The sequence below is a fragment of the Anser brachyrhynchus genome (assembly GCF_964034855.1).
Source record: "Anser brachyrhynchus genome assembly, chromosome: 4".
Taxonomy (NCBI): Eukaryota; Metazoa; Chordata; class Aves; order Anseriformes; family Anatidae; genus Anser; species Anser brachyrhynchus.
Window position 1 is genome coordinate 21,247,655 of NC_137698.1, and position 16,597 is coordinate 21,264,251.

A 16,597-nucleotide genomic window follows, 5' to 3' on the forward strand; every position below is an offset into this window, starting at 1 on the left:
CAATGAGTTCATTATCCGCTTTTATCATGAAACGTGCATCTTTTCAGCATACTTGTACTGGATGCAGACGGCTTTTGTACAGCTGGGAGGAAAAGTTTCCCTCACAAGCTGTCGCCTTGGCTTTGTAAGGTATAAAGGGCTGCACCCTGCACCTCCAAATCCCGCGAGCGAGCAGGCAAAGGAGGAACAAGGCGGCTCATTGGGGCTCCTTGAATTTAGGGGGATGAAGTGAGAGGGCTGAACCCCACAGGGAGGGAGAGACAAGGCGACCGACTGCCGGCCTGTCCCCGCTGCCTGCGGGGGACCGGGGCCGGCCGTGAGGCGCCGGAGCCGTCCCTGAGGGACCGGGGCTGGCCCTGAGGGGCCGTGAGGGGCCGGGACAGCCGCAGGCCCCGCGCAGGAGGCGGTGCGGGCCCTCTCGCCCTCTGTGCGGCGGCGGCAGGGGGCGGTGAGGGCGGAGGAGGCGGGCTCGCCACACGCACCCGCCGCTCCCGCCGTGCTCCGCTTAAATAGGGCGGCGCCGGGGGAAGCCGCGCATAGCCCTGCTCCGCCGTGCCGCCGCTGGGAGGTGAGGGGGGCTCGGGGGGATCCGCCGCCACCACCAGGGGGACGGGGGCGAGGGTGCCGGGAGGGTGCCGGGAGGGTGCCGGCGGCTGTCAGGGCCGGGCCGGGGCCTGCCGGGGCCGCCGCCTCGACCTGCCCGCAGCCCCGGGGCCGGGCGGCCTGCTTGGCCGGCTGTCAGCCGGGCTGCGGCGGGCACAGGAGCGGTGCCCGGCCTGCTGCCAGCTGTGGTGCAGCGCAGGCTGCCCCCGGAGCCCTGTTTGCCTCCCCCGGCCCTGCCGGGCTGGGGGTTTCAGCGTCTGGGTGCCGGACCTTGCCTCGCTGGACCCGAGGAGGCTGCTCTCGGATACAGCGTGTTGTTGAAGCAGCATCTGTTTATTTATTTTTTTTAAAGCGCGTGTGGAAGCGTGGCGTGAGGTGAACCGGCCTAAAATGGAAGGCTGAGGGGCTGGGAGTCCGCAGGCCGCCTGCCCCCCGCTAGGTAGGGATACGGAGCTGGGGGTTTATCCGAGTTCAGCGATGCTTTTGTTCCGAGGTGCACGCGTTTGTTGTTCCTGTTGAACAGGAATCGCAACCCTGGGAGCCTTCTAAATTTCTAAAGGGCAAGCCTGTGAGCTGTCTGGGGTATTACCAAAACGCTTCTGGACCGAGCAATCTGCCTAAAGACTTGCCTCCGTTGGGTTAGTGTCAGAGAAATGATGGTCCTGTCCTGTGACAGGAAATAGTGACATCTAAACTAACTGCTCCTGAAGCCCTGTGCTTTTATACTTGTGCCTAGGCAAAATTATTCTGCGTGGTGTAAGCAGGCTTTTTGGCCACGTTGCTTTGCAGGGAGCAGTGCCGTCTCCTCAGCCTGCTTGGGAGCTTTTATATTCGCACCTCTGTGCTTGGGAATGTGCTCTGGCTTGAGGGCTGAGGTTTCTCAGATCAAGAGATTCAGCTCAGATTTCTCGGATCAAGAAGGCATTGAGCTTAGGGGAAAAACACCTTTCTTTTCTCTTATCACCAGTAACATCTAATGAGGATAAATGAAATACGGAGATCCTCATGGAGCTGTACTGCTGTTGGCTGATTCTCTGAAACAGAAAGATATCAAGCGTATTTATATTGCAATACAGAAATGATTGGGGGGTTGGATTAAAAGCTTGTAGTTACAATTATCTGTTTTGTGTAGTGTACTCAATTCAAGGTCTTGAGCAACTGGCCTTAGCCTATTCTGGGGGCTGCAGTGATTGTGTTGAATCAAAACGCTGCTTCTAAATTTGGTAGATACTGTTTTACAACTACAAATCTCCCAGCTTGAGGTTGGAAGTAGGTCATCAGTTCTTGAGAAGCCTGCCCCTGAGTAGCCTTTCATGTCAAGGGCAAATACAAGGTCGGTATCTGTATCAGTGGAGAAATAAAACCAGCAATTCAAATGGAAGGAAAGAAAACTCTTCAAAATAGTTACCTGGGTAAGTAACTCTCCTGTTTCTTTGAGTAAAGCCTCTGTAGCTGACTCCTACCTGATGTGCTCCACTGCAAATTAATGCTGCATTGGATTTTTGGAGGAGGTAGATCATATACTTTTCAGACCTGAGTGTGTTAATCTCCAGTGGGGAGGCGTAAACTCTTTCTATTTCCCCTACAAGAAGACACTTAAGCTAGTGTGAGCAATAGAATACAATAGTGGCTTTGTTTGTTTTGTTTTTTCTATTTATTTTGTACAAGTCTTGATAATGCAGATGACTGGAATGGGTAGACTCAAAGGCTAATGGCACCGGATTTCAAATGTGCAGCAGAGGGAGAGGTTCTGGCCCAAGGGAGTACAGTGCTTGGTAAATTGGGCTTCTGGTGGAGTGATGCAAAGATTGGCTGCCTTATTCTACTTCTGTGGTGTGCTAAACTACAAGTGGAAAGTACACAAAATATTTTGTTTAAAATATAATCAGTGGTAACTCCCCAGAAATCCTCACAAATAAGAGGGGAGATGGCTTGTCTGTAGGTACAGGACTTTGTGTGGGAGTTCCTCGTGCTGTGTGGCTGAGGGAAGGGCTGCTGAACAGTGCTGACCTTTGCAGGCAGCAGCCTGAACCCTGCCTGCAGGTGGGGGGGCTCGCTCTTCTGCAGGTCCTGCCTGACTCCTGGTAACACACAGGCTTCTGCTCTCTTGCTGCCTCCTGTTTTTGGAGTTAGTCATCTACAGAGGGCAAAATACAATAGTAAAATACTCACTTTGGTTAATTGAACCTTAGTACCGGTAGTTTGTCCAGCATTGACTGAAAACTGCTTCTATAGTTTGATAGAGAGGAGGAAAAAAGCTCTTTCTTATTGCTGGACTTTCTTATTTGAGGCTTATAGCAGAAATGTATGATGTCCTGTGGCAGCAAGCTGTTTCCAGAAAAGGACTTCTGGCTTCTTATATGAATTGCAGTCAGTAAACCTAGAACTCTTAAGCTTTTTAGCTTGATACTGCATGTGCCTTGTTTTTGGCAACTTGGTCTCTGCAGTTGGGCTGCATTAATAGGCTGGTGAGGAGGGGTGAGTTTCCTGGAAAAGAAAAGCCCCTTTGGAGGAGATAAAGGGGGACCTTAATACCTGGTGCCAAGGGGGGGGCTGCTTGGTTTGCCATAGCTTTCCTATGGTGCTAGTGTTGGGAGAGCACTCGGGTGAATTAGTTGCTTCTAGTAAGTACTTACTGATCTGTCTGGCCTCAGTGCTGTGGGTTACACTCTTTTAGACATTCTTCTGAATGTAAACACTGGTGTGATGCACCACGGCTGAAGTATGCCTGACCCAGGTTACCCTTTGCTATGGCTGTCAGGTGACCGAAGCATGAGTAAGAAACTCACTGTTGCGTGGTCTCAGGTGAGTACTGGAAGCATATGTTACCTTGAGGTACACACAGGACTTTCCCGGAACAAGTAGCATGAATAAGTTGGCACAAGCTACTCAAGCTGTTAGTGCCACCAGAAAGCTGCCAGCTCAGGGCAGTCCCCTCTGTGGGGTGATTGTCATCTGCTCTGTGTTTGGGCTGAGATAAATTAACAGGGGAGTGTCACGATGCTAGCCAGAGTTGTAGGGATGCAGTTCTAAAGGGAGAAAGTAATTTAGGCTTCAAAGTAGATGTTTGTAAGCATTTTTATTCCTCATTGAAGAGGATAAACTGGTAAGACTTTTAGTGGCTGCTGTGTGTATATAGGTGCCAATCAATGGGAACACTTCAAATTGGTCATGGTCTCACAGGCTTCAGTGGGAAGTACTGATTTCTTTAGCGTGGTGTTACCAAGTGCTGCTGAAGGGTGCTAACTGCACAAAAGACATCGATCGAGCCACATGACAGGAATCCACTTGGCTTCTGAACTGGAGTGAACTCCAGTGACCTCGCTGGTGTGCACTCAGATTACTTGTTGGGCCTCAGTAAGAGGCAAGAATCCAGGTGTTGTTCCGTTTGATTGTAGGAGGGCTGCGGCCAAAGGGCTGAGGACAGGGCTGTGACTTTGCCTGTCAGTGGGGGACAGAGCCTTGACGCATCCCTGTCAGATGCAGTGCTTCAAGGTTGCAACAAGTCCTCACTGCTTCAGCTGCAGCTTACTGAGTCACCCTGTCCCTCCTGCCTGGTGGGGCTGAATAGAGCTGGCAGGCTGCTTCCCTCCAGCCATCTGCCTTCTTCCAGATGAAGGGACAAAGCCCTCAGAGGCAACCTGAACCGCTGCACGGTGCCCTGTGCTTGCTCAGAGCCAGACTGGGGGGGCTGCAGGCAGCTGGGAGGCTCAAAGTGTCGAGGGGTGAATATTAGGGACCTGCTTGTTCCCATCTGTGGGATGGGTTCCTCATTAACAGCTTATTGATTCTTTCTTCATTGCTGTTACAGGAAAGCGAATTTGGCAGCCAACTACTTCAGAAGCAGGGTTCAGTAGCTCTGAAACCTGGTTGGGAGATTCTGAGTAAGATGTGATGTTTAGGTTTGTTTTAATTGGAGAAAAGGGGATAGGGGAGGAGAGTGGAGTAGTTGGTGGGACGCTGTTACATTTCAACAGTATTTCTCTTGTTTGGGAGAGCCCTTTGTGGCCAAGGCCAGACTCGCATGTTATATGTGCCATGCTGAGCGCCATGCTGAGCACCGTGCAACACACCTTGCTGCAGCATTTATGTCAAAGGAGGCTTAATCTGAGAAATCTCCTCCAGGTCTTAATTACCTGTGCTCCTTTGTGTCTTTAGGGTGCTTGTGGTTTCCCTGCTGGGTACGGCTGGCTCTGACACAGGTGGTTGCAAGACCTCAGTCAAGTTACTGCCTTGACTGCAGGGCAGGGGGGAGAGAATCCCGGGAGGCCTTGTGTGCGGTGTCTGGAGTTACATGCTTGAGGTGCAGCTCTGCAGCTGGAGAAACCGAGGGGCAGCTGGGCTGTCTTGTTTCCTTCTGGGAGCTAATGGCTATCTGCTCATCAAGCTGAGAGCTGGTCTAGCTGAGAACGAGCGTCAGAACTAACCCAGGAAAGCTGGTTTTGCTAGACCATGTCCCATGTGTGCGTGTACCACCAGCTGAATCCCTGGCCAGCAGAGGGTTGTAGGAGCATGCATCTGGGAAGGATTGGGCTGGTTGAAACTTAAGCTGATTGTAAATTGCACCATGAGATTAGGATTATGTATCTATTCAGGCAAGGATTTCTTTTGTCAGTAGCCAAAGCTATTAGTTGCACCCTGTCGTACTCTGCATTAAAGCTAGAGTATGATTCTGCACTTGGCTCATCTTTAAAGGATGAGTGGAAAAAAACTTGAGCATTAGGGGGACACTGGGAGCTCCGGGGTGTAACCTGTAGCAGTAAGAAAAACAAACAAATTGCTCAACAGCTCTGAGGCTAGCCAAAAGGTACATGGGTGGCTGGTAACCTCTTCCAGCCTTTCACAGTGAAAATGTCTTGGGGCCATACCGCTCACAGCTAGAGGAACAGCAAGAGAAGCTGCCCTCCTCTCTGTAAGAGCGCAGAAATAACGTGGCTGCTCCTTCCAGGCCGTGTGGGGAGCTTGCCTTTATCACCAGCCACCAGTGCAGGCATCCCGCTGCCCTCAGTGTTAGGGCAGGGGGGAAGAGGCCATTGGCTCTTGGGGCTGTTTTCTCTGCAGTAAAGAAGCTGACGGCTGCTCTCCTGTTCTCTTCTGTTGCACTCGAACCATGTCTGGCCACGGGTAGACAATGGGCAGGCTGCTGCCCTCTGTAAATAGCCCATTGTGTGCCCAGAGTAGGAGCAGCAAAGAACGGCCGAGTGCTGCCAACTTGGGTCGTTGCCTTGAGATACTGGCTGTGCTATAAAGAATGAGCCCTGGGTGCTGCGGGGTGTGTGTGTACATGCGCGTGTGTGTGCAAAGAGAGCTGGCTTTGTCTGAGCTGTGCAGAACTCTGACTGAACCGATGCGATGAATGTAGAGGGATGCTTTCAGGGGCTGGGTTTGGAAACCACTGTTTCTGCAGGGCACAGGTAATTACCTCTGATGTAGTTCTTCTGCCCTGTTACTAGAACCCCTTTCCCATATCTGCCTGGTGTAGTTTAACTAAAACCAAACCAGCCAAGGTCTATTGGTTGCTTTGAGGAATGTGGCTTTTGACCTGCTCAGATGTTGTCCCTTGTGCCCCAAGTAGCAAGCGGAGTGTCAGAGACTGGTGCTTCTCACCTGGGATCTGCCTCCTTGGAGTCTCCAGCCATGACCTGCAGTCAGCCACCACGTACCATCTCACGGTAGGACCTAGTTCCACAGTCCATTGCCTGCAGTCCAGACCCCATCTGGTTAAGAAGCGATTTCAATACCTGAGTTTTTGGAAAAGAACATGAAGCTACAACCACTGGTCTCGGTGAATCTTGTTGGCCTTGCACAACTGCCTCTGTGTTGAGTGTCCTACCACCAAGTAGTTCAAAGTGCTCTTCTCCAAGTGGATGGCTCATGCTGACTGTGCAGCTGGAGTTAATAGCTTACTTATCACTCTTCTAGTCTTCTGTTGGCTGAGGTGAAAGGTGGGGGCAAAACTTCAATGAAGCTTAACAATGGGGAGGTCCGTAGGTAGCAATTATGGAGTGCCCAGGTGTGGGTGGGCTGCATAATTGGAAGGGTAAGTTGGTGCTTTGGGGTGGAAGTAACAGAGGTGAGTGGAGTGTATGAAGCCTTGCTGGGCTGCTTTGCTTGTCTTGAGTAAGTAGACTTAGCTGGGCCCTTACTCGAGGAAAAGGACTGAAGGCCAGGTCTAGTTCAATTGAAAAGACATTTGTGGACTTTAAACTCTTCTCCTTGATCATGGGGAAGACCTTGGATGTCTGATATGATTGGAGCATAAGCCAAGTAATTACTGGGATGGATCAAAGAAGGCTGAAGGGCGTTGAAACCTCATCTTTTTTGAGAGGGCATATTCATGCGTGTTTATGAATGTGAGTGTTCTTGTTGCATCTGACTTCATCTTAACTACAGAAAGAGTTGATATGACCTAGTTGATAGTGTTAAAGCTAGGAATTGCTTCGTTCTGCCGAGAACTTTGTCCTGATCTTGTCTCTCTGTGCTGATGAGGCAGAAGGTGTAATAAATGAGTCTCCCTCAATACAAGCGTAAGCAGTGGAGTATGTTATGTAACTGAAATTCAAGAATGTTTTGTTGTAAATTGCTCTACAAACAACTGGTCAAAGAAATGAAGAGTGGTGATACTCATTTTTCTTTACCTAGTCCTAAATCATCCCAGCTTCTTGACTACAATAGGACTTTTATGTGAATTAAATGAAGGTGTTTACTTCACTTCTTGTCAGCTGTAATAGCACACCAGCCTTCTGAAAGAATAATTCTCTAATTACCCTGCATTCCTGAATTATATAGTATGTGAGCAGGATATATCCTGACTAATACAGAGAGGAAAGCAAGTATTTGTTTAAGTCAGAGCTGCTTATTGTGAGGCTTGAAGAAAGAGCTCAGCTTGCTCTTTGCCCTTACATATACTTTAACTCCCCTTTTGCTAATCTGATAGTGTGGTGTCTAATAGGATATCTAAAACTGATTTGTAAGCTAAGCCTTTCTTGTTGGGATTGATTTATTCTTAGTGTTCATCTATTGGAAGCTAAAACACCAGAGTTTTCATGCCTGCAATGCAAAGAAATGTAGCTTTATGTATAAAAAGCGATGGCATAGTGATCCTAATTGAGTCAGTATTTTTTTATGCTAAGGAAAGATGAAGGGATTTCTTGATATACTCAGTTCTTCACCTTTCATTGCTACAGTTTGAGGTGCCACAGGTTTGTGATGTGGTCTCCTGCATATTGCAGTGCAAATAATCAGAAGGCACTTCTGTAGTGGCCCTACGCAGCATACCTAGGCCATGCAGTCAGCTACCCTGAGATATAAATACAGGGGAGAGTGGGGAAAGGCAGTGCCCCCGGGCTTGGGGGGGGCTGGGACCTGTCCAGAGATGGACCTGATACCCCTGTCTGTGACCTTATTTCAGACTGTTCTCCTGCTAACGTGCTCTAGGTGACCCTGCTGGAGCAGGGGGTGGACTCAGTGATCTCCAGAGGCCCCTTCCAACCTCAGCCGCTCTGTGCAGTGTTGTGAAACGGTGGGCCCCTTGAACCATCTTAAGGTGTTCTTGCTGTCTCTAGCAAATCCTCCCCAAATACTGGTTAGTCTCTTTATGGACTAGACGACTCCCCTGTCTAGCTGAATAACTGATGGCAGCAACAAAGATTTCATCAGCAGATTGTAAACTTCAGATTTTTTTTTCCTGTAGAAGTGTGAGATGTTAACCTGGTATGCTTGGTTTCAGAAATGAATGTGCCCCTAATTCTGGCCGCCTGGATTTCAGCATCTCCTATACTACCACTGTGCAGTAGCGTATGGCTCCACAGCATGTTGTAGCCATCCAAAAACATCTGACACTCTCTAGGTCTCTTGCTGTGTCGGCTCTTGCCAGCGGCTGAGCTGCAGGGACCCGAAGGAGCACACCACGGGGCTGAATGCAGGAAGACGCGACTCTGGCAATGTCCCTGGGTGGCAGGAGGCAGCTGGGAGCTGGCACAGGGCAGGCAGCCGTCCTTCAGCGCTGTGGGGTGATCGGCTGTGGGTTGCCATTGGCCTGGCAGGGCCCGCTGCCTGCCTGCTGCTGCTCACCTCTAACCCAGTGGGCAGGAGCCCCTGGCTCTGGCATGTGACAAACGTCCCCAGGGACCTTGGCTGGGGAGGAGGGCACTAGCTGAGCTGACGGCAAGGCTTTTTTCCGCGGCCGCTTCTGGCTGCGGAATATCCATGTCAGCCCTTGCTGAGGCACGGGCGAGGAGTCGCCTTTCCTCATCTCTCTGTATGGACGTGACGGGTAAAACGTGCTTCCTGTGCTTGTTTATGCCGCTGTTTGCTGCGGCCCCACAGATGCTGCTTTGTTCTGCCTCGTGTCTGAAGATGAATTGTTGATGTGACACCGGGAGAAAAAGGAAGCTAGCTAGCACGGTGGGCTATAAGGAGAGCCTTCCTGCGGGAAAGCTCTGCAGAGCCTCATGCACGACTGAGGGGAGAGTAGGGAAGGGGAGGTGAAAACTCCTGCTATGCTCCCGCAGGATTAGGTTGCTCTCTGTTGGGTTAGTGCCGGAAAGTAAGCCAACATAGCCCTGCCCTCTCTCCCCCGAGTCCCATGTGACACTCACTCTTTAAACAGCCTTGTGCTGTAGCTATTCTGCCAGTAAAGGTCTAGCACTTCTGAAAGACTATCCTTCAGACAAAAACCCCATCACAGAATCGTGTTTTGTTACAATGCAGTGTCTTAAGTGATATTAAAACCCTGGAGCTTTCTTGTCAGCCACACCTGTTTTTCCAGAGTATGAACTAGTAATTGCTTATTTATGTAATTGCATTACAGCAATCTAAAGATACTGCTTGCTTAGTGGCAGATAAAGTCACTTTGATAGTGAGAAGCTGGTAGGACAAAGCGTACATTGCTCTCCTGTAACAATACTGAATTGAAGCAGAATTTCAGATCTGTCTAATTCTTTTCCTGTCAACAGATTCCAGCTCTGGGACAACTGCACTGAACTACAATGCAAGCACATGAGTTGTTCAGACATCTACGGATGCCGGAACTTGGGGATGTCAGGCAGTATGTGCGCACCCTTCCAACAAACACGCTGATGGGTTTTGGTGCTTTTGCAGCTCTCACAACCTACTGGTATGCGACAAGACCGAAAGCATTAAAACCACCATGTGATTTAGCAATGCAGTCTGTGGAAGTAGAGGTAAGTGTCACTTGATGCTGTCATTCACTGAACTTTGAAGCCTACAGCAGTCGCTGCTTATGCAGTGTTTCTGAACTGGAGGGGGGGAACACTTCTCTCAAGTGTGGCTTGGGCTCTTTTTTTGGCTTGCTGAATTTGAAAACCAAGTTGAGGTTTCAGGTCACTGTGGTGATAACTCGCATGGGAGAGAGACTGGTGAGAAGAGCTTCTGATCTGAGTGGTGGTAGGAAACTTGTGAATATTACAGCTAGCACAGTGTAGTTTTTACTTTAAAACTGTTTAGGTGGTGACTTATGAAATCAGGTCTTGGTCAGAGTGTGCATGGTGTATATGGTGTACTGATAGACTAATACTATTCTGTTACAATATCTAGCTTATAATAGCTGACAGATGAGACATATATTAGGTTACAAGCATGAAGAGGGTACTAACTGTCCTGAAATGATCTGCGGAAAGATATGAGCCCTGCCAAGAGAGCCCAGCCATAGAGTAAGTTGAAATTAAAGCAACCATATACTGAACTCTGGATATGTTAGCTTAGTTTCTGTCTTGATTTCCGAGGCACAATGTTGCAGTTAGGTGGTGGTTTTAATACTGAAGTCAAATATGGAAACAGTCTGACTGGGAAGAACTGTTGCTTAGATGGAAATACAGACAACTGATTACATGGTTGGTTTCCTGAGCAGCAGTTTTATCAATTTTCCTGTTTACTACAGAGTCACTGTTTTATGATGGATTTCATTCTCTCAAGAGTGCCCCTCTATTTCCTCAGAGTAGACAACGTATTTCCTTTTTTGGAGGAAGGAGATAGCTTTGGATGGTTGTGGTCTTCAGGTGAGGTATTATAAAATACAGGAAAATAAGGGTGACAGTTTACTGCATTACTCTTGATAGTCAGAAGTGATATCTATAGATTTGTTCATACATCTTTGCAACCAAAGAATCCAATTACAGCAGATTCTTTTGTGTGGCTAGACCCCATTTGGGTGTCCTGTGTCACAGGTGTTTTAACATGACTTCATGAGCTTAAGAGAAGATGTGACAGTAAACTGATATAAACAAATGTGGCAGAGCAGTTTGAAGTTTTGCAGTAGGTAACCTTTCATGAGCAAGACGCTCCTATCATAGCCTCAGATCACACATTTCTGTCTCTGCAGTGCTTCATGATAGTGGAACTGAAGAATTGAAGCATCAGTTGGCCCCCCCATTCAGAAGCTTAGCTTTTCTTAAGTCTTTTTTCCAGTATGATGTACTGGTAAGCTTGCCTACAAGTCATGTTACGGTAATGAAAACCAAGTAATGGTCCACTGTTAGAATTGCAGAAAGACAAACGTGTTCTGGCAACGTGATAGTTACAAAAACATCTCTACAAGAAGCACGCATATTTTAAGGATTCAGAGGCTAGATCTCACTTCTGGTGAGCTTTCCCAGTCTGGACAGTGGCCGTTTAGACAGTGTATAGAATATTCTTGTAGAACATGTTTTAGTGGCTGCAGTAAACAACCAGTGAAGCTTTCCAGCTGTGGAGTGCCTCGCTACCCAGTATAGACTGTATCAATAGCAGGCTGGGGGGGGGCTTTGTGCTGGAAGATGGTGGAACAGCCATAAACCCAGTGACAAATGTTTATGTGCTTGAGACTAGACAGCAGTCTCAGCTCACTACCTTTACCTCTTCAAGTTAAATTGCTCATCACTCACGGATTCCATGATTAAAAATTGTCTGTAGTATGAGACCTCACTAAAAATACTTAATGTGCAATTGATCCATATTGTACTAATTAACATCTGCTCTGAGCAGAGCAGAATAGGTAGAGCGGGATTACTTTTCATTGTCCCTTCAGAAAACACACCAATAGAAGGAATAGCTAGTATTAAATGAAGAACAGCTGGATGTTATATCTTGGGGATAAAGAGCTCAAACTTTAATATCTTGAAATGACCAAGATCTGCCCAGTTTTGTTTGACAATTCAGATAAAGCCCTTTACAATATAATGTTGTGAGCATCTCAAACTAGTGAAATGAGAAAGTATGTTAAAGCACGTTTCACATCTGTTAGAACTGGTGCTTTTAATGATAGTACCAAGTGTAATGCAGTGCTTGAGATTTAGCTTCTTGCTATGTTTGCTTAATGTACTCCATTCTCTTAGCTGTGTTAAGACGGATTCCCACTTCGGTGGGAGAAAAATGCAAAACGCTGCTCTCAGATTATGCCTTAACTTGATCATCTTTAATCAGAAAAGATGTTCAAAGGTCTAGAGAATCAGCAACATGCTTCAAAAGAGATGTAGCAGAACACAAATCTGTACAACTGTGAATATCAAATCTATCTGTTCATTAATGGTTATAGCTTTGAGTTATAAATATGCTTCTGCTTAATTCTTGCTTGTAACTTAGATGCCAAGAGAATAATGAAGTTAAATGAAGCCAGTGACTGGCATAGGATTTCTATGTATTCTGATGATAAGCCTTCATAGCTTCTTAAAGGAGGAAAAATATCCTATTTATTGCTGTTCAAGCTCACTTTGTGGCTCTGAAAAGCTTTGATTTAGTAGGTCAGCACCCAGTGACCTATTCTAACCAACACTGAGGGAGCATAGAGATTGTATGCAGAGGTAAATGGGTGCTGAGTTACTGAAAGTATCTGCTTTCTTCTAGAGTAGGTGTCACAAAATACATGGACTGCAGTCTTTGAAATGTACATGCCACAGTTCCATTTCATGGAAAGAAATCCTGTTTTCAAAGCTGTAAACACAATATGAATTTTGTGAGAATCTCTGAGGCCTAAGTGAAAATCTCTTGGGATCCACTTGAATCCACTGTCTGTGGATGGGAAGACAAGATAAAGAGTGATCATAAGTAAGTGTGAGACTATTGCTGAGACTCATGCTATACTCAGTTGTGCACTGTACCAAAGATTTCAGTGCTGCAATAAGGCCTTATTGTAAGAGTGAGTTTTTGCAAAATCATGTTTGTGACTCGTAGGTGCATTTGGATCTGTCTACTTATGGATTGCTTTTAGTTGGTGATGCATATTTAAACAACTTGAACTATTGATTTTAGAGTGCAGGATGTATGGCTGTCAAGTATATTACGTCATGCTTAAAAAATGCAAGTACTTCTATTTGGGTCAAGTTCTGCTAGGGTATGTAGAAATATGGTGTGTAAACAGTAAGGATGTCAATAGTGTCTTGTAGTAAGAGTTTGGGTTGGACTTCAGGTTTCTTCCCTTAAGAAAATCCATTCAGATATGGAGAGTGGTATTCCTCTCCTGAAAGCTCTTAAACCTTCATGCACTCTCCTGATATGGTACAGGAGCTCTGGCTTGCCTTGTCTTTCAGTAATTGCTTGATTAGACCTGTGCTTGTCTCCGTATTAAGGGGTTGATTTTTAGCAGTTGTGTGCTCACCTGGGGATTAGCTTTCTCAAAACTATATGGCTAGCTTGAAATCCTAGCTTGTACTTCTTACTGCTCAGAATGTGCATGTTAGTGACCCAAACATCACTTGGCAGCGTACTTTCCCTTAGGAACATGGAAATTACGCCTCTTGCCTCTGAGGCATGGTTGAGACAGCAATATGTTTTGACAGTACTGCTCATCCTAAGCACCATGTATCAACAAGAAGTAAGCCTATGTCTAAAAGTGGCTGTCTTGTGTTACAATCAGTGCCTGTTTGGGTTATGTAATATGTCTCTTATAGAATAAATTTCTTTCCTTAAGATGCAGCTATTATAAACCAATCCAAGGTCTTACTCTTAATGTCTACAAGCTGCTGCATAATTGCTCATCTTCTTGTGACAACCCGAAATGCTGTACTGGCTGCCTTAAACAAGTAACCCAAGGCTGTTCTTAGCATTAAAAAACTTTATTTCATGGCTCCTTAAGCACACTTTAAAACTGACAACCCTTCTGAGTGCTTACTTTGTACTGGGTCTGCTTGTTAGGTCCCATTCAGGTAACTTGCATGGAATCAGCCAAACATCCAGTCCTGAGGCTGAGATGTCTGACTAGTAATGAGCAGTGTTGTTCACGGCAAACTAAAAAGCACTTCTGCTACAAAGGTTTGCCTGATGGCTGCACAAATATTTTGGGTAAGGACCCTTTGTACAGGCTCTTAAAGTAGTGTAATTCTAGTCCTTTTTACTCCAAAGCAAAATTAGACCAATACCATAATGTCACCTAATAGATGACTTAAAAGTGGCAGCGTGAGGTAAGGTCTAAATGATCTTCAGCATATCAAGGTGTATTTCACCGCATCTCTGAAGAATAACATTGAACTCCTGATGGTCTTCACACAAGAAGCTGCCTTCTTCAGTGGAAAGTGATTTCTAGCAGGCCTAGAGTAAGAGTTTTACTTTGTTGAGAAAAGGAATTAAGTAAGCAGGATGATAAGCTGATTATGCTTTCCTTTACTGATAAAACAACCTATGGGTCTCTGCAGTAGTAGCCTGCAATAGTTTCTTAATTCTCTTGTAGAGAAGGGGAGTGCAGTCAGCCCTGAATCTAAGCAGTGTGCTCTCTGCCTGGTAAGCGTCATTCTCAGGTTCAGTTAGTGCTTCAGGCCCTCTGAAAGCTGCTTTTTGTAAAGCTGCTTTTGTAGTTCTGAGTAGTAGGACATGTAAACAAAATAGTACCAGCTCAGCTGAGAAGAAAACCAACTTCTTGACTGTTGCCCAAGGAGTGACTTAAGGTGTGATACTCACCTACACAGAAATTGGAGTGCATCAAACATGGTGCCAATACATCACATATAGATGTTTCCTATGGCTGTGGTCATAAACTATGTGGCTTGATCTCCCTCTGGTTAGCTCCAGAGGTGGTAAAACTGGGAAATCTAGAAGCTGACCCTGGTTATCCAGTGTCTGTGAAACAAGTGCAATAAAATAAGCACTCTGGCTTTTCTTTCCGGGTAGAGATGTGTCCAAGTGATCAGCTCACTTCCTATAGAGTAGATGTTGGTCTGAGGGCAAGTATGCTCTTGAATTTCTAATGTTATGACTGTTTGGAGGTAAGCTAGTCATAAAGTTGTTCTGGGCCATGTTCACAGTGTATGTTTCTGCTTACGGTCAAAGGAGTGGCAAGCATTACACATAGTTTTGCTAAAAACAAGTCCAACTTGTTTCAGTTTTAAAATGTTTTTCCTTCTCTGATGAATCACTAATGTGCTAGCTCCTTTCCGTGGACATGTGTGATATGACATCTACAGTGAAACCTGCATAAACCTGTATCTTTCCAGCTGTAGATAACAGGTGCTCTCTGATCTTCCAGTGTACCTTGAAATCAAAACCAGACCAATGGCCTGGGAAGAGTCTAATTGCATCTGATTAGGTTTTTGACATTGTAGGTGATGATATAATACATGTGTAGATTTAGGTAGTCCAAAATTTCTTTGAAAGGGCCACAAGCTGACTACAACCCCTGATAAAGAGGATTTTAGGTAATATTTACTTGAAACTGCTTAACCAGCTGTACTGTCTCCCTGTTAAAAATCTGCTTGTAAGTGTCTGTCACCTGAACAGAACAAGTATGGCCCAACAGTGCTTGCATAATTACAACTTCTGAAACTTTAGTTGGTGTAAAATGAGATTATTTAACATAGCCTATTTTATAGTAGCAGGTTAAAACTGACCATGCTTAAAATCATTAAGGTTTTGAAACCTCAGTCTGAACATGGTTGTTTACTATTTCTAATTGGAAAAGTAAATTAGGATCTCAGTGTTAACATCTAGAATGCCCCAGTTGAGGTTGGAGGGATTTAGAAAGCTTAACTGCTGATATAATGGGATAAAATGCTTTTAAAGAAGATCTTCCTCTAGTGAGGGGTGTCAAAGGGCATTTTGTGGTTCTTACATATGAGAGCACAGAGCAAATGTAGCTGAGGGTAGGTTTTTGCCTTGTACTTTCAGTAATGCAGGGAGAAATAACATATCTTTAAATGATGTCCTGGGAAACAGAAATGAAGTTCTCTCAAGCAGAATTTACTAAGACTCAAAAACATCTCATCTATTTTAAACATTTTGTTATATTTCTTCAGGAATTTCCTGTTCATTTGTATCCAACAAGTGTCCAACCTTTTTAATTATCTTTTTTAGGGTGGTGAGCGTGCTCGAAGGTCCTCTCTCCTTAAGAGTGATGAATTGTTAACTTGTTACTATGATGATGTGAGAACAGCTTATGATATCTTCCAAAGGGGGTTGCATGTTTCAAGTAAGTTTAATTTTAAAGTTACTCTTTTCAGTGGTGTCAAGAACTGAAGGTCTGGGCTCCTGAAGCCCCGTTGTGGATGGGGGATGTCTACCCATCAATAAGATGAATGCATTAAATGTGAGCATCTTGAAAGCAAATTGCATTATGATCTCTTGCAAAGCAGCATTGTGTGAATTAAGTCAGTGCTGTGTTCCTTAGCCTAACCCAACCTTCACCAGCTTCATTCCCTGCCTGTCCCCCTCACCAACTCCAAAACGGGGTTTGCATTCTGAAGGTATCTCCAAAGAATTCATAGGGTGTCAGCTTAATGCTGGTAGGTGTGTAGTTAGTGTGCTGTTAAGACAGAGGAAGCAGGGGTTAAATTTTAAGTAACTTTTTTATTGCTGTTTTTAGATAACGGTCCATGTCTAGGTGTTAGAAAACAAAACCAGCCGTATGAGTGGATATCCTATAAAGAGGTAAGTAGCCTTTCTAGCTTTGAGCTAGATCTGCTTTTGCTTACTGAGACCATTGCCACAACATCCAGTGGCGTGATATAAAAAGACTTAATTATTCATGGTGTTTTAAAGTAATGTCAAAATATTGCAGGAAGATTCTAATTCT

At 45.8% G+C, this 16,597-nt stretch overlaps 1 protein-coding gene across 4 annotated transcripts in view; it reads left to right on the forward strand.

The window, feature by feature from the left end:
• The first annotated feature begins 382 nt into the window (after window positions 1-382).
• Window positions 383-16,597, forward strand: part of ACSL1 (acyl-CoA synthetase long chain family member 1) — a 38,414-nt gene continuing 22,199 nt past the window's right edge. The window contains exons 1-4 of one of the 4 annotated variants that reach the window (XM_080590161.1): window positions 383-568; window positions 9,561-9,788; window positions 15,880-15,994; window positions 16,388-16,452. In XM_080590161.1, coding sequence (XP_080446287.1) covers window positions 9,594-9,788; window positions 15,880-15,994; window positions 16,388-16,452 — 375 coding nt within the window. In that variant the 5' untranslated portion in view covers window positions 383-568; window positions 9,561-9,593. Of the gene's footprint in view, window positions 569-874; window positions 1,043-8,030; window positions 8,126-9,241; window positions 9,375-9,560; window positions 9,789-15,879; window positions 15,995-16,387; window positions 16,453-16,597 lie in introns of those variants that run through there. The other 3 variants (XM_080590159.1, XM_080590158.1, XM_080590160.1) reach the window with 3 other exon arrangements.